This window comes from Haemaphysalis longicornis, unplaced genomic scaffold (genome assembly GCF_048455015.1).
Source record: "Haemaphysalis longicornis isolate Haplotype H1 unplaced genomic scaffold, Haemaphysalis longicornis Haplotype H1 scaffold_1, whole genome shotgun sequence".
NCBI classification, from domain to species: domain Eukaryota; kingdom Metazoa; phylum Arthropoda; class Arachnida; order Ixodida; family Ixodidae; genus Haemaphysalis; species Haemaphysalis longicornis.
In genome coordinates this window covers 138,121,385-138,146,795 of record NW_027526203.1, presented here as the reverse complement: position 1 = coordinate 138,146,795, position 25,411 = coordinate 138,121,385, and the positions used below count along the sequence as shown (strand labels likewise).

At 49.5% G+C, this 25,411-nt stretch overlaps 1 protein-coding gene across 1 annotated transcript in view; it reads left to right on the top strand.

The window, feature by feature from the left end:
* The window catches only part of LOC144136972 (nose resistant to fluoxetine protein 6-like), a 187,564-nt gene that overhangs the window by 12,509 nt on the left and 149,644 nt on the right, over positions 1 to 25,411 (top strand). The window contains exon 2 of the mRNA XM_077669437.1: positions 13,945 to 14,159. Within this exon, the coding sequence (XP_077525563.1) occupies positions 13,945 to 14,159 (215 nt within the window). The remainder of the gene's footprint in view (positions 1 to 13,944; positions 14,160 to 25,411) is intronic.

The window sequence follows — 25,411 nt, the reverse complement described above, 5'->3', positions numbered from 1 at the left end:
CGGGGCACTTCACACGATGGCCGTGACGTCACGGCCAGCGCACGTGCTTGGTGCGGCCGGGCGGGTGGTTGGCAAAACATTCGGACCGGCGTGCAGTGAGGCTGCTTTGGACGTGCGCAAAGGTGGCGTTTTTGTTCATGTGTTTGCTTTTGTCATGTGGTGGGGTGTTGTGCTTTCGGATACGCAAATCGTGCGAGCAAAAGCAGTGGAATCAGACTCTTTTGCGTCCCCAGAGAGTTAAATTCTGCGGTTAATAAAGATGCGCAAAATGCATCGAAGAGTCTGACAGCCGAAGCAGCGACATGGTCTGCTGCTATCTCATGGCAACATTTCCCATTTTCGAACTTCTGCTGTTCCTCATAGCGCTGTCACACCTTCTACATTGGCAGTCCGCACCGATTAGAGACATGAAACGATGCTGTTTGTCAGTCCTCTGCAAACATGCAGTACCTGCAGAATTTTGTCCACTGAAATAGTGCTGGGTGGGGGGAGGTAATTTTTTGTGCTGTGAAACGTTGGCATGTTTTGACGAAGTAGAGTAAGTATTAGAATTGACAAAAATGTTCTAACCTGCCTATGGGGCGCGCAATAAATGTTTCGACGGGCGATCCGCGATACCCGCCTACCGCCAAATCGACTACAAGTTTGGTCGTATGGGAATTTGTTCGAGACGAACACGTGCTTGTAAGGGCAATAAATGTGTATATTTATCAATTATATTACGCCTCGAAGCTGCGGTAAAACAGATGCTGGCCGTGCCCGCATTTAGCACCGTGCCTTCGCGGCGAGGTGGCGCGCTTACGCGTCTGTGTTGCTGCACACGGAACTCGAATAATGAGTTTCCTCGAAGCGAACGAATTCAGTGAATGTATTCTTTTTTTGCGGTCTCCCGACGCTGGTGTATCAAGCAGGGGTCGTAGGCGAATAACTTTGACTATCAGGAAATAGTGACTACCAATAACTATTTTAGTATCACTGTCACAAGCTGCGCGCTAACGATATGTGGCTGCTATGTGTACTGTCAGAATGACGATAAACCATTTCGCGATTTCGCTTGCGAAAAAGAAAAAAAAACGGTAACTTATGCAGAGCACGGCATCACCCGATATTTTTTTGAAATAATTTTTGGCTTCGACTTCTTTTATTTTTGTTTTGTTGCTGTTTATTATGCTCTTTCCGCCTTTCATGCTTTCCTTTTCCCCCTCGGCATAAAATGCACACGCCACTGTGTCTGGGCAACGCAAGGAGACCAAGAACAGCATCGTACTCGCTGACAGGGGCACCGCTCGGCGTAAGCGGACCTAAAAAAAAAAATTAAGCAGCTTTCCTTAGTATGTAGTTGAACACAAAGCACCTTTAAAAAAAACGTCCCTGGTATACGTCGCAAGAGCAACAGCCTTCAGAATGATTCCTTTTCGGTTATTCTGTCGCGCACTGATTATCCGAAAGCATAAATGCCTAATGCCCCAGTCGTCGATTGACAGTGCGGTACACCGTGGTGTTGCGGCGGTTGTTGGTGCAGAAAGCCACATGAAGGTGCGACGGCCTCAGCTAGGCTAGCTAGACCCCTCGCCTGTAATGCAGGCGAGCAGCGACGGTCCGAACCAACAGCACGTCGTTTCCTTCGGGCGTGGCGCGGCCCGGTCGGGCCGTTCGCGCTGGCGCGTTCTGCCAACCACCGCAGCATTTCGCGACCGCCAATAGACGTCCCCCGTCGCGCACGTGCGCTTCGTGACGTCACGGTGTTTACATACAAAGAAAGGTCCATTTCCTTCGAGGCTTGTTGAAAAATATCTTCTACTTCTCGGAATGATAAGGCGTATTTGTTCATGCGAGAAAACACTTACTTTTTGATGAGGAACGTAGTTTCAAATCAATTGGACCATGCTTGGCCGCTGGAGCAATCTTGTCCAGTGCAGCAATTTATAAGAAAAAGTCGGGGGACACCTACTGAGTTTTAATTGGTTATGAATGCGAAAGCAGGCATGTCCGGTTGAAGCAGGCATGTCCGGTTGAACGCCGAGACGCATTGCTACCACCTCCCCTTGTCGAAGGGCTCTCTGCTCTGGCAGCTTCTGTTGCCACTTCGCTTTCCGCAGTTGCCTCTTGGCTCTCCGGCCCTTTGAATGGGCTCAGTGTGTCTGCTACATGTTGCGCGCAGCTCGTGATTAAATGTGCATTTTGAGGAATCAAAGTGAATAACGAAGTGAATTAGATTCACAATACCGATCAAAGTTAATTACGAAAAGGAAAAATTCAAATGAAAAGAAATAAATGTGAATTGATCGGTACGAGATAGAATTAACTTGAATTAAAGAGAATGAAGCGGATCACTCAATGAATTAAGGTATATGAAATTGAAATATGACGGAGCAAACAGAATGAGCATGATCCGAAGATGTATTGAGATGGATCCAAGTGAATCAATAAGGACAAAGCAAATTGAGAGGAATCAATGTGATTTCGGGAAAGTCGGAGGGAAACAAATTCGTTCAATAAGTGCACTAAGTTACATCGAAGTGAATTACCAGGAAGCAGAGTGAATCAAAATGCATCTAAGTGAACTCGGAAGGAAACCCAGCAAATTAGGAATAATCAACGTGAATTAGAAGCAACCTATGTAACCAAAAGTGAGTAAAAAGTGAATTAACATAGCTAAACGTGAGTAACAGGAACCAAACTGACTATTACCAAGGTAAAGTACGAAAGAAAACAAAGAGAAAGTAGGGAATGTAGAGAAATAATAATGTGGTATAAGATGACTGAAAGTGAATAATTTAAATCCAAGTGAATCGGTGGTGGTACACGTGAACTGTCGCCCTCGCCCTCCATATACACAGAGGGAGAATAGACTTAAGCCTAGCGGCATTACTTTGGGAAGCTAGCCGAAGCAAAAGAGCAGGACAGTAAACGTAACTGCGGCCGTTTCCGCGGCGGCGCCTCCCCGAGCCCCGACGCGACGATCCGTGGCGAAGAAAACACGCGTTTGCTCTGCCCGCATCTTGTGCAAAATCAGCGAATGGTTTGTGGCGCCAGTGAACCTCACCCCAGCTAGAAGCAGCTCTCCATCGCATGAGCAGTCACTACTCAACCAACAAAATTATAATAAATAATTTTCTAAACCTTACGTGGACTTTCGCCTACACTTGTTTATCCGTGCTCGCTGAGGCACTTAGTAACCACGCCAGACGCCTGGCGCTTGTAGGGGTGAAGGGGTTCGGCTAGCGACGCCCCCGCGCTGAGGCCTGTTGGCAGCGACAGAAGCCAACATGTTCAATTGGGGGCGCGCTCATGCTGTATTTGAAAGAGAAGGCTTTCTCCCCTACTCTTTCTGTGCGACCAGCCTCTCCCTCTTCTCTAGGCGTTTATAAACAGCGCTTTTATCCTAAGGCACTCGAAATTATTTCTTAACCCTCCACACGCATGCCTCATAGCCAATGTGGAGTTGCTCCCGTAAAATACCTAAAGTCCTTTCCTCATTTTGCGCATTTGTATCATTTTGGTATCGGTCTCAATGTGGCCGCATTAAAGATTTTAACAAAATGAAATTATTCGTTTGGTTTAAAAACATAAAGCGAAGTAGAAATTGCCATCCTGTAAAGAAGAAGCAAAACGAGTGGAAAAGCGAATGAGTGGCGATTGTGGGTTGTCAGTATGAGCGGGCGATGTGAGGGGTGAACGCCAGTGCGAGTGCGTGTGAGTGGAGGATGCGAGTGGTGAGCGCGAGTGCGAGTCAGTGCGAGTTGCCAATGTGAGTGGTGAGCGGGAGTAAGTGTAAAGGGGGAGTGCGAGTGGTGAGCGCGATCTTATGGCAGGTGGTCAGGGTGAGCGGAAGTGAGAGCAAGTGGAGACGCCCAGTGGTGAGCGTGAGCGCGAGTGAGATCGAGTGGTGAGATCGCATGGTTAGCGTGATTGCGTGAGGGAAAGTATATTTTGTGAGTGAGTGTGAGTGAAAGGCGCCCAGTTTTGCAGAGGTATGCTCCAGTAGTTGAGAGGTGTTCGGGCATCGGATGGCATGGCGACCAATTGGTGCGAGAACTCATGGAGGCAGCAGAAATTCACAGCCTTGGCGACAAGTGCGTAAGCAGGCCTTCGCTCTCCCTGTCGAAAAATTATGCGCCCCTCCGTCTAACGACGACGATGATTGAACGCGAAGTTTCTCGTGACGGATTCTTTGGTTGTCGCCAGAGTTTGGCCTCGGCTTTGACCATGCCGAAATGGAGCAATGGGATAGACGCCTGCTTCATAACGCGATGGACCCAGGTACTATTCAACCCACTGAAGTGTTTTGTTTCTCTCACTTTGCCCACGATCATTCATCACCACCGTCAGAGAACGTTGGCTTTCCTGCAGTGCGTTTTCGCGTTTGCAGTGCGTTTCGCAGGAACTGCATTTGTTGCAGCTGAACTGACCCCTCCTGCTTTCATTTGCCTGAGTTGCATTCTTGCGTGTTTTATGCACTTTCCGCTACTCGGTTTCTCATAGGTATTATGTTAGGGTGCGGAAAAAACGAGTTCGTGTGTAATGCTTCTTTGTTTGGAGATTTGTTTTATCTGATGACCGGCATTTCCCCACGTGCTTTTGTTGACATTGTTTGTAATCTTCCGGGACCGATGTTTTCTTTACTTTGTTTTCCCTTCGCTGGATGCGTGCCATAAAAAGGCACTCCGTTCAGCTGAAAGGTTTAGTTGTGAGTTCAGCGCTGCGCCTGTTTCTTACCTTCTTGTGTGTTGTCGTTTTGCGCTGGTTCTTTCTTTAATGAGGTATAAACTGGTCCAAACTTCCATTTTTGCATTAACCCTTTTAACCCTGATTTTTTTTATTTCAAGCAAAACAATGTTTTCTGAGCGTGTTCTTATATTTTAGGGTCCCTTAAGCCCACAAACAAAAAACACAGCTGGAAGGGCAAATATTAATACAATTATTAATGAGGTAATTAATTAGGACATCTGTGAATTAAAATTTTTAAGCTGAGCACAGGCATAATTTTGCATATTGTCCAAAATCGTATGACTACACGAACTTACAAACAGAAAATCAGCTTCGTAGTGCACGTATTTATAGATTTACAAGCTTTTTAATAAAACTCGGACCGCTATTTGTTGCAGCCTCCTTCCTTATACTGACAAACAATTGAGGGAATTTAATATATGCCTGGAGGGAAGACCCCTGGCGCTTGTGACAAACCATCGTTTCCTCGGCATAACGGTAGATCGGAGGGTCTCCTGATCACACCATCTTCACGTTCTGGAGACCAAGGGGAACAACATCGTCCGCGTTCAGCGACACCTGGCAGGAGCCCGTTGGGGAACCTCCACGGATGTTCTACTGAGACTTCGCGGGGCTCTTGTGAGATCCGCTATCGGATACTCATTGCCAGTTCTCAATGGTTTATCACTTTCTGGAGAGAAGAAACTCTACTATTAGCGAGAAGTCTTCGAGTGTGCTTGGGGGTTCCTAAAGCCACGTCAAGCCCCCTTGTGCTGGCAGAAGTACGAGAGCTTCCTATTGTGGTCCTGCGGCTAAGAGAAATAACTCGGCACCTGTTCAGAATATTCACGAAACACGCCTCTCACCCACCAGCAGATGCAATATTGAAGCGAACTGGTTCCAGGGTCTCTGCCATGCTGGAAGACTACAAGGCACTCCTTCCTGGATTCACACGGTGGCCTGATCCTAGTCCTCCCTGGCTTCTTCTACAGCCTAACATTACTGTTGAAATACCAGGCATCGACAAGAAGGCCAATGTTCCTTCCCCGGCGTTGGTCCAATTAGTGCTGATGCATATGTATAACGCGCACGTGGACAAGCTACATGTGTACACGGACGGATTTTTCAATACGCGTAGCCCCGCTTGCGCGTTCGCAGTGCCTGCATAAGGCGTGGAGCAGATGTTCCGATTGTCACACAGAACATCCTCGACAACTGCTGAACTCTGTGCCATTGTGGAGGCTCTCAAGTTTATTGCCACAACGCAGAAAAGTGCTAGGTGGGTTGTCTGCTCAGACTCTAAGCCAGCACTTCTGCTCCTATCAAATGTTCAGGCCAGAAACGGGTACCGAATAATGACCCTTACGATTGCTGAACAACTTCAAGCAGCCCGTGATAAAGGGCATGTCGTAGACTTGCAATGGGTACTGTTGCGACTGGCCACCCGAGCGCAGTCACCGGTGTAGCGATGTTGCCTTGCTCCGTCCGCTATCGACGCGGCGCAGAGCAGAGCGACGAAGTCCTCGAGCCGACGAAGAGTTGAAGTAACATTTATATACAGTATTTGCAGGGTAAGCAAACGTTACATCATTCGCACAAAGGCGACAGCACCCTTTCACTCGGTGCTTCCGAAGAGACTGGTGCCGGAGAGAAGCCGCCGAGGAAAGCCGACGATGAGAGCCTCCGGGCTTCTTTTATAGCCCGGGAGTTCGTTGTGGCCCCAAGAAGTTCGAAATGCTCCAATCAGGGCTGTCGCTGCCTGAAGTTTGAATTCCGACGAATGGTAGCGAAGCGGTGAGTCAGCTGCGCCGCCAATGGGGAAAGGGAGAGCGATGCCGCCGCCGTCTCCGTGACCTCGCCTCCGGGCGTAGCGACATGCCCTTGTTTGGGTCGTTCTCCGCTGAGCGATTCGGCCGCGCCGCAGCGTTTCGAGATGCAGGAGTCGGCCGCGCCGCAGCGTTTCGAGATGCAGGATTCGGCCGCGCCGCAGCGACAAAGGGAGAGGCGTGACTCAGCCTCGCTGTCGGCGCGTCGCCTCGTGCAGCGCCTGTGGGCCAGGCGCTCTGGCACAACAGCACCCCCGCCGCCAGACAATGCGCCGTGAAGACGAGCTGCCTCCACGTGGCTCGGATGCTGGGCGCGCTCGTTCGCCAGGCTCATCCAGGTACACCTCCAGTGCCCCAGGAAAAGGGTGGCTCCACCAAGTTCCTCTCCTTGAACAGGTTGGGGTCAGGTCCGGATCACAGGTACCTCGCCGTGCTGCCCAGGTGTCTCGACCAGCTTCGTCCGGTTCTTCCGGTCTGTCCTCAGCACCGGTTGCTCATCGTTCTGGAGCTTGCAAAGAACCGACCGACAACAGGCAACACCCAGCGCAAGCAAGCACCCTCTGTCCTCTATCAGAACACCAGACTAAAACGTGACAAACTGTCCTAGCTAAGTGTCTATCCCCAATTTGGACCCTCTACACCAAGAGACCCATGCGGGACGTAAAACTCTTAAAGGAAGAACTCACACTAAGTGTCAAACGTAACACACGACATTAAATGATAACTAAGGTTGATTACTTGAAATCACGCGGTGCGGAAATAATCAACTGAGGCAGCAAATGAGGGCAATAATTTTGCTCCCATCTACCTGCTACGCTAAAATCTGCTCACGAAGAGGCGAAATGAAAGACACGGGGAGGATGAATGTAGCACTACTTAGAACACACGGCTTAGTGCGTCTGCGAAAGCGTTACCGGCTACAGAGCACTCAAACTTCTGCACTGCCCACACGACGCAGCCACATTCCTTTACGGAAGTACTGTAAGCCTCTTCCCGACAAGTTAGCTTGCGACTTACAAACTGGTCGTTCCCGGCCGTTCGCATCCTCTGGGCATAGTACAACTTCCATGCCACGATCGCTCGTATCGAACTGAATAACGAACCTTTCGAAAAGTCGGGGACCGTTAGAACTGGCTCCTCGCTCAGGCTCGTTACAGCGCTTAAAACGCGTCCTCCTACTTTGTGTCCTTTCCACCTTAACTGGCTGACTCGTTGTAAGAGCATCACTAACGGACTAGCCAGTGTGGAGTAATCTTTAACTTAAGTCTAGCCCTATCGAGTCAAACCCGAAAAAGTCTTTATCTCAGACTTAGTCGTTGGTCGGCGATAGCTTACGACTGCGGCCACTTTGGTTTCTGACGGTCTGCGTCGGCCGCGCTACCACCGCCACATGCCTTAGTTACGTCACTTGGGCGCAACCTATGCGACACTTTTGACTGTTTGACTGATAGGCCTGCTTTGAGCCTGCTCAGCACGACTCTTAAGTGCTCTACTTGCTCCTACCCAGCGCGTACTCTGACAGGCCACGAAACACCCGATGCGTTAGTTTCGAGAAGCAATGTGGCGCGCTTTTGAAACCGAAGCTCAACATGACGGAACAGACTGTTCCGAATGGGGAAACGAAGAACGCAGCGTTACAACTAGCTCTTCCCCACAAGCCAGTTTCGTCGTTCGAAACGCGTTCTCTTTCCCCGGTCATATACAAGCCTCGCAAAGCTGACGCCCGTAATCGCGCGTGGAGCTGACTTCAAGGCCAACATAGCGGCCGGCACGCATGCCTCGCTATCGCGTTTCCGCTCATAGCAGAAAGCTCTGAACTTTCGCTTTCGCCCTGAGCGCCTTCGTTCCTCTGGCTTGGAATGCGGGTGAAAGTGCCCCACCTTGCTTTCAAGCAAGCCATCGCGAACTGGGGACAACATCGAGTTCACCTCGCAACGCTCGACCACCTGGGTTTCCCTGCCGATGGGGATGACGCAACCCGCTTCGGCCGTCGGCGGCTCCGCTAAGCTACTGCCAGAGCTTTTGGTCCGCTCACAGAACAGGGAGGATTTTAGAGAAGCAAAGGTCTAGCTTAAGCCTGTAGTGCCAGAAAAAGCGTAGTGGCGGCGTCGTGAACTACCCAGTACGCCCGCTTGATGGCGCTGTAAACACGGCTTTGTAAACATGGCGGATGCTTTTTGCACAGGCCGCTTGAGCTCCTTAATAACATGGCTGCCCTCGCACGGCGGCCGCCGGCTCGCTGCTCCACGGCCGGACTCAACTCTCCTCCTCCCGCGCGCGAAAGGGGCGTCGAGTCCGGCCGTGGCTGCTCCTGCTGGCTCCTGGCTGGCACGCTGGTCGCGTGTTTACTTGCGCCGCGCTAGTGAAGTGATGTTACGCCAGGTGACCAGATGGCCTCGACTGGCACAGACCACAGTGAGCAGCAAGTGAGAACAAATCGTTTATTGACATCCGCAAGTTTACAGAGGCCAGGACATCATTTCATTTCGATCGCTGCAATTGTACGTCGCTTTCGTGACAACATTTTTTTTTTTGCCATAACAACTCGTTCACTTGCGCTAAGATTTCGAACGAAGGGCACAAATGAAGTATTGACGGCGACAACGGTTTCCTTTGCACCGTCTTTCTAGCGGAGTGCATAACACTCACCTTCTGTTGGAAGAATCGAATATTCTGGCCTCGACAGCTGCCTTCCGATGCGGAATTTCCCACATTTGTCATTCCACAAGCACTCAATTCCCGTGTTTTGCCAGTCCTCTCAACAACTGATGGACGCAAAAGCACATAACAGCAATAACAGTCACGAAACCGGTGCTCCGCGCACATTGAAACGGTCGGCCGTTGCAGCGGTTTCAATTTGAATTGGCGGCTTTGTGGTTGCGAATTCAGAAACGAGGTGGTGCACCAGTCGGCTGTTCGTAAAAAGTTGCGTACATTTTTGCTCAACGGATGTTTGATGCGGAACTTGTTAATAGTATTTTTAAATAACACATTGTAAGCGAACTGTGTGGGCTCTTTGAGCCACGGAATGAATGTTTTGTATTCTATACCAAAAGTAACATTTTGCCTGCGCCGTCTGGTGGGCTTGATGGTCGAAAACAGCGCTTTAGGTTGGTCACGTTTGGCGTCGATTTTTACGCCGCCTATAGGGAAGACAGGGAACGTCCAAGCTTGAGAGGCCTGGTCCGCTCGCCGCTCGGCCTCCGTTGCTCGCTCGTCTCTCGTGTCCCGTTCGCAGGCTTTGCCACCACATCGCCCGCGTTAGAGCTCGCACCCGAAGGAACACCTTCTGTTTCCGGGGGCTCTAGCGGCTTCGTCTGGCTAGCCTCGCCGTCCAAACTTTCACGAGAAACCTCGCTAGCTCGCGCACTGTGCGCGATCTTGTTGGAAGCCGTCTCTGAGGCCTCCTCTGATTCTGAGCGTTCTGCCGAGATCGTTGAACCCGAGACCGACACATGAACGCGATCAGCGGACCCGCACGGCCCTCTATCGGACGTCTCAGCAAGTGCGTTATCTACTTCAGGTACGCCATTGCTCTCCGAGACGGCGGTACAATCTCTGTCAACTTCACTCGCTACGAGCTCACCGGATTTCTCTGTCGGCCCTGTCGGCAGCGCTTCGACCTTGAGCTCGTCTTCGCGTAACGGCTGATCGGAAAACGGTGGCAACGTACTCTCCGTGTCGCCCGGCTGCGTTTCTCCACCGAAGGGTTTCACGCAACCCGCCTCAGCCGCTGGCGGTTCGACTAACCTACCGCGAGAGTTTTCATTCGGCTCGCAGTTCGAGCTACGTTGCTCGGCGTCCTTTCGCGTCTCGCTCGCTGGGGAAGAGTCAACATTCTCCGAGAGCTTCCCCGCTTGCGAACTCGGAAGTGCCTTGCACTGGCCACTGCTCGCGGACTCTGCGCGCGTTTCGAAATCTTTATTTCGAAGCGGCGTCTCTGCCTCCGCGCCGTTCCCGCTCTCTTGGCTCGCTTCTCTGGCCAAGAATACGAGTGCGGTCGCTTCGCGTTTGGCCTTGGACGCTTCGTCTTCCGGCCCTGACCTGTCCACAACGAACGGCGGCCGTTGGTCCCGACTTCTCTGACCGCTCGCCTGAAACGTTGGACAAGTCACGCTAGGCGCCGGCGATCCCTGCCGGAGCTCCGACTCTAGCCTCATCAACTCGATCCACTCGAGCTGCCTTTCGGCTTCCCGTTTCTGCCTCTCGGTTTCCCATTTCTGCCATTCAGCTTCTTCGCGCTCACGGCGCTCTTTCTTTTCGGCTTCCTCGCGCTCCCGGCGCTCTTTCTTTTCGGCCTCCTCGCGCTCACGGCGCTGTTTCTTTTCGGCTTCCTCGCGCTCACGGCGCTCTTTGATATCCTCCCTGGCCTCATTGACTTCCTCAGCCGTTACGTTCTCCTTCCGCATGATCTCAAGGATCGCATGCTTCCGTTTCGCACGGCCTAAGTCAAGGCCCAGCTCCTCGCAAATTTCGATGAGTTCCTTCACTTTAAGGTCCTCCATCGTTTGCACTGGCCTCTTGCTGCTTACCCGCGTTAGAATTCCCTTGCCGCTCCTATACTATCGAGCTACTAGTAAGGCACGCGCAAGTAATTCTCTACGCTCCTTTGTTTACCTCTCGGCACTAGCTCTGGTTTCAACACACTCTCTAGGCATGAAACAATCAAAGCTATACACAGTGCTTTACGCAGCCCTTCTCTAAACTACTATAACCTGTGCTAGAGAAGTCTGGTGAACTGAGAGAAAACGTCGAGCGCTTACCACACCAGGTAGTAGCCGTTGCCGGTCGATCCCGCAGCTGCCATCCACTGTTGGGAAATGACTATCCCACCGCTGGCACCACTGTTGGGAATGACCGATCCCAGGGATGTCGCCAAGGTTGTGACTCGCATCCAGCTCGTCACCGACGTTGGGAATCGGCCATCCCACCGCTGTCTCCGCTGTTGCGATGTTGCCTTGCTCCGTCCGCTATCGACGCGGCGCAGAGCAGAGCGACGAAGTCCTCGAGCCGACGAAGAGTTGAAGTAACATTTATATACAGTATTTACAGGGTAAGCAAACGTTACATCATTCGCACAAAGGCGACAGCACCCTTTCACTCGGTGCTTCCGAAGAGACTGGTGCCGGAGAGAAGCCGCCGAGGAAAGCCGACGATGAGAGCCTCCGGGCTTCTTTTATAGCCCGGGAGTTCGTTGTGGCCCCAAGAAGTTCGAAATGCTCCAATCAGGGCTGTCGCTGCCTGAAGTTTGAATTCCGACGAATGGTAGCGAAGCGGTGAGTCAGCTGCGCCGCCAATGGGGAAAGGGAGAGCGATGCCGCCGCCGTCTCCGTGACCTCGCCTCCGGGCGTAGCGACATGCCCTTGTTTGGGTCGTTCTCCGCTGAGCGATTCGGCCGCGCCGCAGCGTTTCGAGATGCAGGAGTCGGCCGCGCCGCAGCGTTTCGAGATGCAGGATTCGGCCGCGCCGCAGCGACAAAGGGAGAGGCGTGACTCAGCCTCGCTGTCGGCGCGTCGCCTCGTGCAGCGCCTGTGGGCCAGGCGCTCTGGCACAACAGTACCCAGCCACAGTGGCCTAAAAGGAAATAAAGGAAATGAGACAGCCGACAGACTCGCCAAACAGGAGCACCACGACGGCGACGAGCTCACCGTTCCTCGTCTTGCTGATGATATAAGGAGTACCAAACGGAAACTAAGTGAGCAACGGTCCGCAGACGCGTGGTTTGATGAAGACACGAAGCTGTCATTGCTGTACGCAATAGACCCAGCCTTACAGTCCGTTTGAATGTGGAGCTGTCACGAAATGTAGAAAGTCTGCTTCACCGTACGCGACTCGGTGCGGCTTGTACAAAGTCGTTTCTGTTCCGAATTCACTGTGCAAACTCACCACACTGCGCATGCGGAGCGCCCGAGGAAGATGTTTCCCACGTGATGCTAGACTGTCCATTATATTCACGGCAAAGACATGAACATTCAACAAACTCCCATTAAATAACCGTCGTGTGGTGTGTTTAGCATCTTTACTAGGACCATGGCCTGATGCGGGGCTTTAAAACAAGGTTGTTCGTACCCTGAATTTGTTTTTACCTCGACAGGAATGACGACAAAGTACTAGGTGATGCATTAGCTTTTTACCATGACTCAGTGAGCACCAACCCAGGAGGACATTTCATAGACAACTACTAGTACTCACGAAATCGTTGTGCACAGTAGACTTGTATACCGCGTCTATGACCCGGTATTTGTGAAATGGAGTAGCCAGGGGCACATTCACTTCCAACCTCTCCAATCAATAAACGAGTTAAACCACAATTTTCTCTTCACCGGAGCTTCTTCTTCTTTGTAGCGTCCAGCTCCCCTAAAATGAAACGAAAGTAATAGCTATCGCAACAGGCATCATTGAAGAACAATCCCCCAGTAAAGTAGCAGTTTTCGCTTCGTTCTCTTAGAGTTAGAGGAACTTGAGGGTGATGACGTAACTTGACACCACCACGGCTGAAAGGGTTAAATTTGACTTTACAAAATAAGACGTTGAAACCACCTTTTTTGTCATTAAATCGTGCATGAAAACTATTATTTAGATTTAAACTCACCTAGAACTAAGCACAGAAGACACAGGCTTATTAGGGTCAGACTGGAAGACCATGGTGTCATCAAAGCACGAAATACAATACGCAATCATCTGCATAAAGTTTAACGGAGGACTTCGAAAACTGTAAAAAGTCATTATTAAAAATCAGAAAAAGCAGTGGCTCCAACGCAGAACATTGTGCCACACGTGATATTGTGGTATCAGCAAGTGATAAAGAAACCCTATTTATTAGAACACATGGTTTCCCGTTGCTCACTTCAGCTTTAATCCCGTGTATGAGGTTTGCTGGAGGGCCCCGATTTGACAACTCATAGTAGTAGGCGACTCCATAGAACGACATGAAGAAAAGCTTTTCAAAATAAAACAAAGTGTCTATTGCCCAGCTTGGTCGAATGATAAAGCAATGTCACATACGTATTCTCTTGGTTGTAGGACGCCAAAAAAGGACTGCACAATAAATGTGTTGACAGGCCGTGAAAAATATCTTTAAGGCGCTCCATTATTGTCGACAGTAAAACTTCAAACGCCAAATTCTAAGATTACTGCCACTTCTTACATCAAATTCCAAGAAAAAAATGAGAATTTTGATATTACACATACCAAGCAAGCTCCTTAAAATATTCCATCAGCCTAATGGGCTATATGCCTTGTTTCAGGACAATATACAAATCAAAGCGACGTGGCCTTTGCTGATCCAACACCCGAGGAAGTGTCGCGTGAATAAAGGAACTTTTGTTGATAGAACCCCCATTATTGTTGCGACAGCACGGAAAGAACAATACTAAAAAAAACCTAAAACCTGGCTTCCTTTGCGCAGTGGTCGACTCCACGGGCAAGGTTCCCAGCGGTCTGTTCACAGGCACAGGCGTCGATCTGGGCTCCTTCGATGAGTGCCTGGAGACTGTGGTGCGGGACAGCCATTCAGGCCGTGAACTGGTCAGAGCGCAGTACTGCAGCCTGTACGTCCGCTTCCCCAACGACTCATCCATGGATCAACTTCTGGAACCGGCTTTGCTCATGACTCACCCCAAAGTAGGTGCACCTGTTTTTCATCCAGTACTCCATGGCCGTAGCACCTTGCAGTACTCCACGGGAGGGAATATATGGCCGGAATTCCGTAGCATGATATGTCAAAAGTAGCTAGGCAGTGTAAAAAGAGGCGGTCTTGGGGTGACTATCGAGGCTAGATTTTTGGCACAGGTGTCCTTATTTTCTGTACACGGAGACCTACGTGCCGAAGACGTTTTTTGTGGTGTTGGAAATATTTAACGAGATATGGCATATGGCGTCAGGATTACATTTTTGCGGTGCACAGGAAGGCAGACCCGCACTTCTTTGGCTTTTTTTGTTACCTCAACCACGGCCGCTCGATCTCCCCCCTTTGGTGCGGCCTACCCAATGCTCCTCTCCGCCTGTGAGAATGATAGTTAACTTTCACTTCGGCGTGTCGCCTGCGGCGTTCGCTATCGGCGCCGCGGCAGCGGCTCTGAAACGAAGGCAGCCGCGGCGGAAGCGAAGCAAATTCGTTCTTTGGGTCTCTAGCATATGGTTCGGGTAAATGAGAAAAATAATGAGTCCTTTTCTTGTACTAGACGTAGTACAATATGCATGCTCGAGTGTGCTATCCTCGAATATGCATCGGAACATGGCCGTGTTTGTCTGGTGGTTGTCCGTGACAGTACGGATAACGAGGAACCCCGCCTCTAAACGTCAGGTTATGCAGCCGGTGATGCTTCAGGTTCCTGGTAAAAAAATACCAGCCAGGGATAAGGTTAATCATGGAAAGCCACTTCTGGATAAAGCAAAGGTGCCTGTTGGCTAGTTCAGAAGCCCCACCGGCTCGAGGTTCACATCCCATCTGAACGAGCCTGAAAATTTTGTGAACTTGGCAATCATAAATGACTTTTTTCTCTGTCGACGTTTCGCAAATAATAAGGCTGTCGTGTGACTCTTTTCCTGACTGCAAGCTTTTATTTACCACTTCGAGCCGTTCTTTTATTAGTCTCTCCTGCAGAAGATCCGACCAACTGTTGTAACGTGCTGTGAAACGGCGGCTTCAGCAGTTTTCTTCCCCGCACATGAATGTAACCTTTACAATATCAACAGATATTTCCGCAGCGTTTCTTCGCCGCGATGGAAGGGGGGTCTATTCTTGCATGCGATAGCCCGTCCTCACTTTCGGGAATTGTGTGAACTGTTGTATCGATTCTGAGTAGGGACATAGGATTCGTGTGTGATTGTTTCCTTGGATGACCTCCCTAAACAGTTCTTTGGTGTTTTTAAGGGCAAAACGTCTTAGCGGATCGGTATGTTGGCGTCTCATATCGTCGTTGTCGTTACCATCGTATCATTTAGTCATGGTACTAAAACAACAACACACTCGGTTACGCCACGCGCTAGAACGCAAAGCGTACTAAAAAGACACCGGAACACTCGTCTATGCTTGGAGCTAGAACGCATCGTAACACGTACTAAAAAACCACGGAACACTCGTTTACGCCTCGCACTAGAATGCTTCGTGCTTCAAGGACACGAGACTATTACAGCAAAGATGTATAGCTCTACCCCCAACGGTATCGATGATGATGATGATGATTATGTTTAGAGTTTAATGGCGCAAGGCCGACTAAGGGCAAAGAGCGCCAAACAAAAGTGATTACATGAAAGTGACATGGAAGTAAAAGAACATTTTAGTAAAAATAAACAAAGTAAAACACAACGTAATGAAGATGACTGGTGTAAAGGGCCAGGTTGTCAACATGCATGATAAGAAATGAGGTGTAAAAATTTTACGTCAGTGAGAAACTCGAAAACGCGTTTGATTGAAAACAGGGCTTCGTCTCCTAAGAAGTATGACGGGTGTGGTGGAATATGTCGTGCGTGTAGTTGTGGGAAGTGTTTTCGTCGTGTAATGTCGAGTGCCTTACATTGTATGAGGATGTGGATCACGGATAGGGCCTCTCCGCACCTGCTGCACAGAGGTCTTGGAGATCCAGTGAGCAGGTGCGAGTGCGTTGCGTGCGTGTGCCCTATCCGTAATCTAGCCAAGGCGACTTCTATGTATCTGTTCCGTGTGTCGGAGGTGTACGGTCCCAAGTGAGGTTTTATTACGTGTAACTGGTTGTCTGTCTGTTCACTCCAGTGTGTTTGCCATGTTTTGCGAAGTTGTAGTCTGATGTGTGGTTTTACGTCGGTGTAGGGTAATGTGGTTATGTCTACTGTATTCAAGAGTGTAGCAGCAGCAGCCATTCGGTCCGCTGCTTCGTTCCCGGCTATACCACAGTGGCCAGGGACCCAGCAAAGAACCTGTTCAAATTTGCGTACATACACAGACATAATACCCTTGACTATTAAATTTATAACGTGATTTTTTGAAGCCTTTGTTGACGACAACGCCCGCACAACACTGAGAGAATCTGTATATATAATGGATTGTGGGATGTGGCTTTGAAGGATATGATTAACAACCAGAAGTACACCATAAGCCTCTGCCGTAAAGATACTTGTATTACTGTTAAGAGTTCTCGTGACACTAAGGCCGGGCCCATGCGCCGCGCAGGACACCGAGGTGGAAGTTTTAGAGGCGTCCGTATAAAATTCAGAATATTGGTACTTCTGCTGCAGACACAAGAAGTGCTGCAGAACTGCACATGTGGGAGCTCGGTTTTTGTCTACCTGTGCGAAAGATGTGTCGCATGATACAGGGCGGAGATGCCATGGTGCTATAAAATCTGTTCGAGAACTTTGTATGGTGTCTAAAAAGGAGACAGAAAGCTCTGACGCTTCCTCTCCAACTCTGTAAGAGAAGGGCGCAGAGAACGATGGTCGATTTAAAAGGAGTTCACTCATGGATCTATCATAAAAAACTGATTTAAAAGGATGGTGAGGCATGGATGAAATTTTAAAAGCATAAAGGAGGTCTGTGTATGCTCGCTGACGTTGTAGGTTCCATTTGTTGCACTCGACATACAGGCTTTCAACTGGACTAGTCCGGAAGGCGCCACACGCCAAGCGGAGCCCCAGATGAAGCACAGGGTCCAGCATTTTCAGGGATGTTTTACTTGCTGACCCATAAACAACACTACCATAGTCCAATCGTGAACCTATCAAGATGGTAAAAACACGTAAAAGAAGTTGTTTGTCAGCACCAAAAGAGATGTGCGACAGAACCTTAAGGATATTCATTGTTTTTAGGCATTTATGTTTTAGCTGTTTTACGTGTGAAATGAATGTAAGCTTTTCGTCAAAGGTTATGCCTAAAAACTTGTGTTCCTTTTTGACAGGAATCAAGACACCATTCAGTTGAATGTCAGGATCCGGCCGGATACCACGCCTCTTGAAAAACAAAACACAAGTGCACTTTCCCGGATTAAATTTAAAACCGTTGCTATCTGCCCAGCCAGCTAGCTTGTTAACACCAAGCTGGACTTGGCGCTCGCAGACAGACAGGTTACAAGACTTAAAGGATAATTGCACGTCGTCTACATAGATTGAGCAGGAAATGGTTGGTGGCAGAGCCTTCCGAAGAGAGTTCATTTTTACAATAAACAAAGTGCAACTCAAAACTCCACCTTGCGGAACACCGTTTTCCTGCACATGAACTCTAGAGAGTGCAGTTCCAACTCGCACGCGAAACGTTCTTTCAGAGAGGTAACTGGTAAGCGTGTTCCACATGTTACCCGACATACCAAAGGACTTCAAATCGCTGAGGATGCCGTACCGCCAAGCAGTATCGTACGCCTTTTCAAGATCAAAGAAGACTGTCATACAGTACTGCTTGTGGAGGAAAGCATCTTTGATATAATACTCTAACGCAACGAGTTGATCGTTGGTAGATCGCCCCGCCCTGAAGCCCGCCTGACAGCTCTCGAGAAGACCATTGTACTCTAAGAAGTACACAAGTCTCCTGTTTATCATCTTCTCGAAGAGCTTACACAGGCAGCTTGTCAGGACAATGGGGCGATAACTGGCAGGAGAGGAAGGGTCCTTCCCTTCCTTTAGGACAGCCACTACTATGGCCTCCCTCCAAGAGCGTGGGATGTACCCCGAAAGCCATATTTTATTGTATAGGTGTAAGAGTGTTTCAAGAGTGTCTGGGTGTAGGTGTTGTATCATGGTGTATGTAATCTTATCTGCGCCTGGAGCTGAAGGTTTGCACGTGCTCAGGGCAGCCCTCAACTCATAGAGAGTGAATTCAGAGTTGTAACAAGTTTTTGATTTGTCTTTGTCGTGTAAGGGCTTTTTTTCTGCAGATTTTTTGTGTTTCATGAAAGTGTTTGTGTAGTGTGCTGAACTAGACACGTGTTCGAAGTGTTGTGCAAGTGTGTTAGCCTGGTCTTCCAGTGTGTCCCCTGTTGTGCTAACCAGGAGCAGGCTGTGTGTCTGTTGTCCTTTGAGCTTGCGTATACGTGTCCAGACTTTGTGTGTGTCTGTGTATGAATTAATGGATGTCAAGAAGGTGTGCCAACTCTCTCGTTTTGCCTCACGGCGCACACGTTTTCCTAACGCCTTGGCCCGTTTGAACAAAATGAGGTTACCCGATGTGGGGTACCGACGAAGGACACCCCACGCCTTGTTCTGGGCCTCTCGCGCCCGCCTACAGTCCTCATTCCACCACGGCCTCCGCTGGTTGCGCGGTGCACCAGAGGCGTGGGGAATGGACTTTTCGGCGGCGTCGAGGATGTGCGCCGTGAGGAGTTGTGCGGCTTCATCTACGTGTAGGTGTGCTATGGATGTGTGGTGTAGTTTCGATGTCTCTGTAAATGTGTTCCAGTTAGCTCGTGCTTCATTGAACCTATTGTGGGAAGATGGACTGCATGGGCCTTTACCTATATATCTAAGTGAGGTGGGGAAGTGGTCACTACCATATGGGTCAGTTCCCACACCCCACTCGAGAAGAGGAAAGAGAACTGCGGAGCCAATAGCCAAGTCAAGACATGAGTATGTGTTGTGTCCTATGTTATGATATGTAGGCTGTTTATTGTTGAAAAGGCATGCTCCAGAAGATGTCAGGAATTTCTCTATCAGGCGACCTCGGGCATCCGTTCTGGAAGAGCCCCAAAGAGAGTTGTGAGCATTAAGGTCGCCTGTAAGGATGTATGGTTCGGGCAGCTGGTCAACCAGCGCCTCGAAGTCGGAGCTCGTAAGTGCAACATCAGGAGGAATGTATATGGAGCATACCGTTATCAACCTATTAAATATTATTGAGCGAATGGCTACAGCCTCAAGGACGGTGTTCAAGGTGACAGGGTGGCATGCTAAGGATTTGCGGGCGATTATGGCAACACCGCCAGAAGAGTGTGTGCATCCATCCCTGTCTTTCCTGTATACCATGCAACTATTCAAGAAATTTGTGTGTTTGGAATTCAGATGTGTTTCCTGGACACACATTATACTTGGCTGATTGGCGTGCAGAATCTCATAAACGTCGTCAAGATTATTCAGAAGGCCTCTGCAGTTCTATTGAACAATATTTTCTCTTCCCATTATTATGTGTTCAGAGCTACTGGAGTGTGACTATTTATGTAGGGTCTTTCGGGGCTTGCACTCTTGGAAGGGGTTTTCTGACCTTCTCTACTGACCTGGACGTCGCAGCCCGTTCCTTCCGCTGCGATGAAAGCCGGAAGGGCTCGACGTCCATGTCGTCATCTGAAGGCAAGGGGGTGCCCAGCGGACTGGGCCCCCTTGACATGGTACCCTTTCGGGTGTTCTTTGCCTGCGCTGCCAGTGCCGAAGGCGTGGGGAGCACCACAGATGGCACAGGCAGTGAGGCGGCGGAGGGGGTCGCTGCGACTGCCTCCGTCTCCATCTCGTCCGGGCCCTCGCGTGTGCTTCGGGCCGGTGGAGAGGGGGAAACGGTGGATGCAGCAGCATCCCCACCGGACGTGGATGCCCCCACAGCCGCTGCTGGCTCAGCGAGCGGTGCGGAGGCGGGTTGGGCTGCAAGAGGCAACCCAGGGGGGGGCGGAGGCGGGACCAAGTCCGACTCTCGGTACTGGGTCCCCGCCGAAACCAGACGCCGCTCCGCCCCCCGGCGAGCCGCGTCGGCGTACCTGCACAGGGGGAAAGAGGCGAACCTCTTTCGCGCCTCTGGGAAGGTGATGTTCTCGTTTACTTTCAAGGCGATGATCTGTTTTTCTTGTTTGAATTTTTCGCAGCTCCTGGAATAGGCAGCGTGCGGTCCCTGGCAGTTCGCACTGGTGAAGCTCTCGGATTCGCAATTGTCGGTTAGGTGATCGTGTGCTGCACATTTTGCGCACGTCGGTTTACCACGGCAAGAGGTTGTGCCGTGCCCAAACCGCTGACACTTGAAGCAGCGGCGTGGGTTTGGCACGTAGGGTCGGACCGGACATCTCATGAAGCCTGCATTGACCGACTCAGGAAGTGTTGAGCGGTCAAACGTCAAGATGATGTGTTTGGTAGGTATAATTTGATCGTTTCGGCGTATCGTGTTTCGCCGCACTGCTGTCACGCCCTGATCGCGAAGGCCGTCAAGCAGATCTGCTTCAGTCTCATTTATTAGATCTCTATCAGAGATGACGCCCTGGCAGCTATTCAGACTGCGATGGGGCGTGATCTTGATATCAACATCGACCATGCGCGTTTGCTTCAAGAGGTTACAGGATTGTTGTTTGTTTTGGACTTCTATTAGGACTTCTCCGGTTGTGAGCTTTTTAGCCTTGTACGATTTGCCTACAAGGCTTTCAAGAAACTTGGAAATGAGAAAGACAGACTGGGAAGTGATGGGTTTTGATTTATCTAGGGATTCCATTACCAGGAAGCGCGAGAAATTATCGGGCTTTGGAATGGAGATCGAAGACAAAGGAGGAAAAGATACTTCGGTGCGGCCCCTTTTCAGGGACCGATCACGTTTGGGGGGGGGTTTAGAAAATGCCATATGACACATTGGAAAGCAGGGAGACGGGGGTACTTTCTTCTTTGACCTTACCCTGGTAGTCAAAGAGGTCCCGGAGCTCCCTGCCTGGTGAACAGACGGGGAGCCCATCCGCCGGAGCTTGACCTGGGCTCCGACGGCCACCGTTCGTGGTTTCTAACCCTTCACCTATAAACACATTGCCACGGTTGGATCCAGCGTATGTTTGGGGGCTCGGGGTCCGCGGTATCGCCAGTACCGTCACCAAGATTGCTCAAGGTGCCCCGTGCGGGGACCCCCAACGGTATCATCTCCGTTGGCAAAAACGCCAAGGGGCCAAGAATACGCTTATACACTGCATGATTCGCACCTCCACAGGTTTCATTTTAGTGGAGATGTCCCTGGATTTTATAGCGAGAGCTACAATGGCCATATTCTCGCCGGTTCGCTGTGGCCGGTGGCCGCACCGCGAAGTGAGCGGTTTGAGACGAAGGAATCGAGGAGGCCATGGTGACGTTGCGACGAACACATATTTATTCTAGAAAAGCATGATGATGACTACAACTGGAACGTGCATAGGGGGACTTCTTCTTCACTTCTTCTTCATCGTTTCTTCTCCCTGGTTTTCTACATCTTCCAGCCCGCGAGATTCAATTGTAGCATCCCTGCATGGAGTACAAAAGCTGTACTGGTCTCCTGATTAACTGCCCAACACGTGTCTTCAGCAAACATGCCCTCACTAGGCCGTCTATGCCTGGAAATATCTTCTCCACTTAGCACAGCTTCCAATGGGCTCGGTGTGGCTTGTGCCCTAGTAAAACTATGTCCCCTTCTTTAATCGTTGTGTTGATTGACGACTTCAAGCTTGCGCTTCTTAATTCTGCTAGTTATTGCTGCTGCCATCTTTCCCACCACGCTGCTGTTCTTTCCCGGGAGTTCTTCCATAAACCTCCCAGGCATGTTTCGGCGGCCGTTGGGTCTTGATGAAGTCTCTGTCTACCGCCTATGATGTCGGTCGGGGTAATTGGCAGTGGTTCGTTTGGGTCGTCGTATACATTTGTGAGCGGTGTTTTGCTGAGTACCCCTTCAGCTTCCACAACAATCGTCCGGAGTTGTTATTCTGTCATAAGCCGTCTTCCAATAGTCTTTCTGATGGCTGACTTAAAACTTCTTATAAATCTTTCCTAAAATCCGCCCTACCATGGTGCTAACTCGGCTATGTACTTCCACTTGACATGAAGATTTGCCGTGTATAGACGCACTTTATCATCCTCCATCCTGAGTATTTTATTGATGTCTTTTTACAACCTTTTGAATGATCTGCCATTATCACTGTAGATGGTTTTGCACATTCCCCTTTGTCCACCAATCTTCTAAAGGCATCTATAAAGCACTCAGAGGAAGTGCTCTTCACCAGCTCAAGACGTAGGGCTCGCGTCACCGCACACGTGAAAATAACAATGTACATCTTTTGCTCAGTGTGTCCTCTTTCTTGTCTAGCGTACGGTGGTCCAGCGAAATCGACTCCTATAACTTCAAAAGGACTTCATTGGGTGACTCTGTCAGCTGGCAATGGCGCCATTTCCTGAGTCATCAGTCGAGCGTTGAATCTCCTGCATGTAATGCATCTTCTAATGGTCATTTGAACTAACTGCCAGCCTTGAACTACCCAAAACGTCGTTCGTAATCTGCAAACAGACGCCGCCGTGCATTGTCTGATAATGCACATGTTATACCAAAAGCTCAGAAAGCTTACTGCTTTCCTGCAGTACAAATGGGGTGTTTCTCGTTGAAATTCATGTCGCTTCGGTCCAGCCGTCCTTTCACTCTGATTACACCTTCACTGTCCGTGAATATTCTAATGCCATGTAATTGTGAGGCGTCTTTCCTGTGAGTTTGTTGCTGGGCTAGTTGATGCATATTAAGTTTAGAAGAAACCAGCTGAACATGGAAACAAAAGACTAAGTGTTAACAAAAAAGCCACAGGGACACTGCTGGTCCCAGCAGTATCCCTGTCACTTTTTTGTTAACACTTAGTCCCAGAAGTGTCCCTGTCACTGTTTTGTTAAGACTTAGTCCTTTGTTTCCATGTTCAGCTGGTTTCTTCTGAACTTAATATGCGGCTTTCCTGTTCGTCGCGCCGTTCCTTGCCGTGTCGCCTGGACGCAGGAGTTCTTTTTGCTCTTGCCTGATGAAAAATAATTCCGCTTGGTTGAGTTCTTCTGCGGTTATAGGACCTCATGTTTATTCTTTCGTAGCTTCTCAGCATACCGTAGCACCCATACGGCGATCTTTCGTGCATCAGTATAAGATCCGAACCTGCTCACGTCAATAAGTTTTTCTTGATTATGGCGTGACGTAAGCATACAATGCTTCATGTTCACGACCTCCCTTTCTTCCACATTGTTTATCTGTGCTTCACATACCGTTCTCTCACAAGATCCTATTAGCCAAACTGGACCGCTTCACCAAGCCTCTCACGCAAGCAGTTGTTTCATTTTTATCTCCCTCGTCATCAGGTCGGCAGGGTTTTGCTCACTTTTTGCGTAGCCCCATTGATTTGCACTTGATTTCCTCTTGATTTCCTTTACTCTATTTTGAACGAAATGTCCTTTATTTCGCTTGATTTGACCCTGCAGAGCACTATTTGTGAGTCCGTCCAGAACTTGACGTCTTTGATATTCCCGACAAAGTTGTCCACGATGTATTTTCTAACGCTGCTGCAAGCGTTCCCGCCAGAAGTTTAGTATTGCGAGTGTTAAGTCCCTAAACGGTGAAACTCTTCCTTTACTCATTAGAAGCTGGGTGTTCTAGCTTCCATCACTGTATGTGGTCACAAGATATGCCGCTGCTTCGTATGCTCTTGGGCTTGCATCAGAAAATACGTGCAGAGTCGATAACTCTTCCGATTTTGCAAAGGAGTGGAGCATCTTGGTAACGAAAACCCGTCCAGCATCTCTGGCTCTGAAGTCCTCTCCATACAAGCTGTTCGATATCCATGGGTAAAGGATCATCCCATTTGAATGCCCCTCTCCAAACATCCTGTAATTGCAGCTTGGCTCGTACGGAAACGGGTGTCAATAGTCCTAGCTAGGGCATCGTATAATCTGGCAGTGGCTTGTAAAAGCTGACGATTTATTACCTCTGTGAAATCTATCTCCGAACGCCAGGCCGTGCTAGGAAAGGTAATTTGGTCCTCTATGAAATTCCACTTCATTCCCAGCGCTTTAGTTTTTCCTTCTTGTCCCAGTCACCGGCCTAGGTCTTCCCCTTCCTTCTCAAAGACACTTCGTAGGATTGAATCGCTAGTTGTCCACTTCCTTAAATTCATTCCGGCTGCAGCAAATATACTTCGTGCCTTGTTGCACATGGTTCCTGCAGTTGACATATCTTCAGCACCTAGCAACACATTATCGACGTAAATTCCTTTCTTTAGTTCACCCACTGTGTTTGGGAACTGCATCTTACTCTTACTCCATCATCTCTTACTGCATCTAGATGATGACGAATCGTTACAGCTAACAGAAAGCTACTGGGCTTCGTGCCGAATGCAACTCTCTTCACCTTCCTAGTCTCAACTGTCGGGAACTCTGAGTCTTTGTTCGGTAGCTAAATCCACCACAAGAAGCGAAGTGCGTCCCGATTTTCCTTTGGAACGGCTATTTGAAGTAAAGATTTTCCAGGTCAGCGGCCATGACTATTTTGTGTTGCATGAAATTCATCAATAGGGATGCGATGTCAGGGTTAAGGTTTGGTGGTGGTGGTGGTGATGTTTATTGACGGGTGGACCTAGCCTTGAGTGGTATGCCGGCAATGGCTCACCCGATAAGCACCTTTTTACCGCTATGCGCGGGAATTCACCATGATTCACTGAGGCTTGTGACCCTTAAAAATGGCAGCATCAAAAGAAAGATGTCCCTCCTCGTGATCCAATGGCCTTACGGGAAAATTAAATCGTTCAAAGAGTTCTTTAAACAAAGCTAACCGCTCCCCCGCATGCTCTCGGCAGTCCATAATAAAATGACCGATGTCGCCTGTACCACCACACGTTCCGCACAGAGGTTTGGTTCAGTCTATAAGTTGTCATTTAACGACCGACCTGTCGTGTGACTCGCGGATGCATCAAACACGATTCGAATCTTGGTTGTCACTCCGTCCTCTTTATACAGCCTGATGTGACACATAGTAAGCGAAGTTCTTTCATTTTTTTGTGTTCTTCTGTGCTCACTTTCTCAGCTATACCTGATTCTATATACTCTCGTATTGCCTTAGCGTATGCTTGAAGATTTTTGGGGCCCTCAAGCAGTTTTTTGATTACCTGTAAAAGTCTCTTTTCGGCGACCGACTTGTTTTCATCCAACGTGACGTGTTCCTTCCAAGGAAGCCTAACTGCGTAACCTTCGTCCTGGAA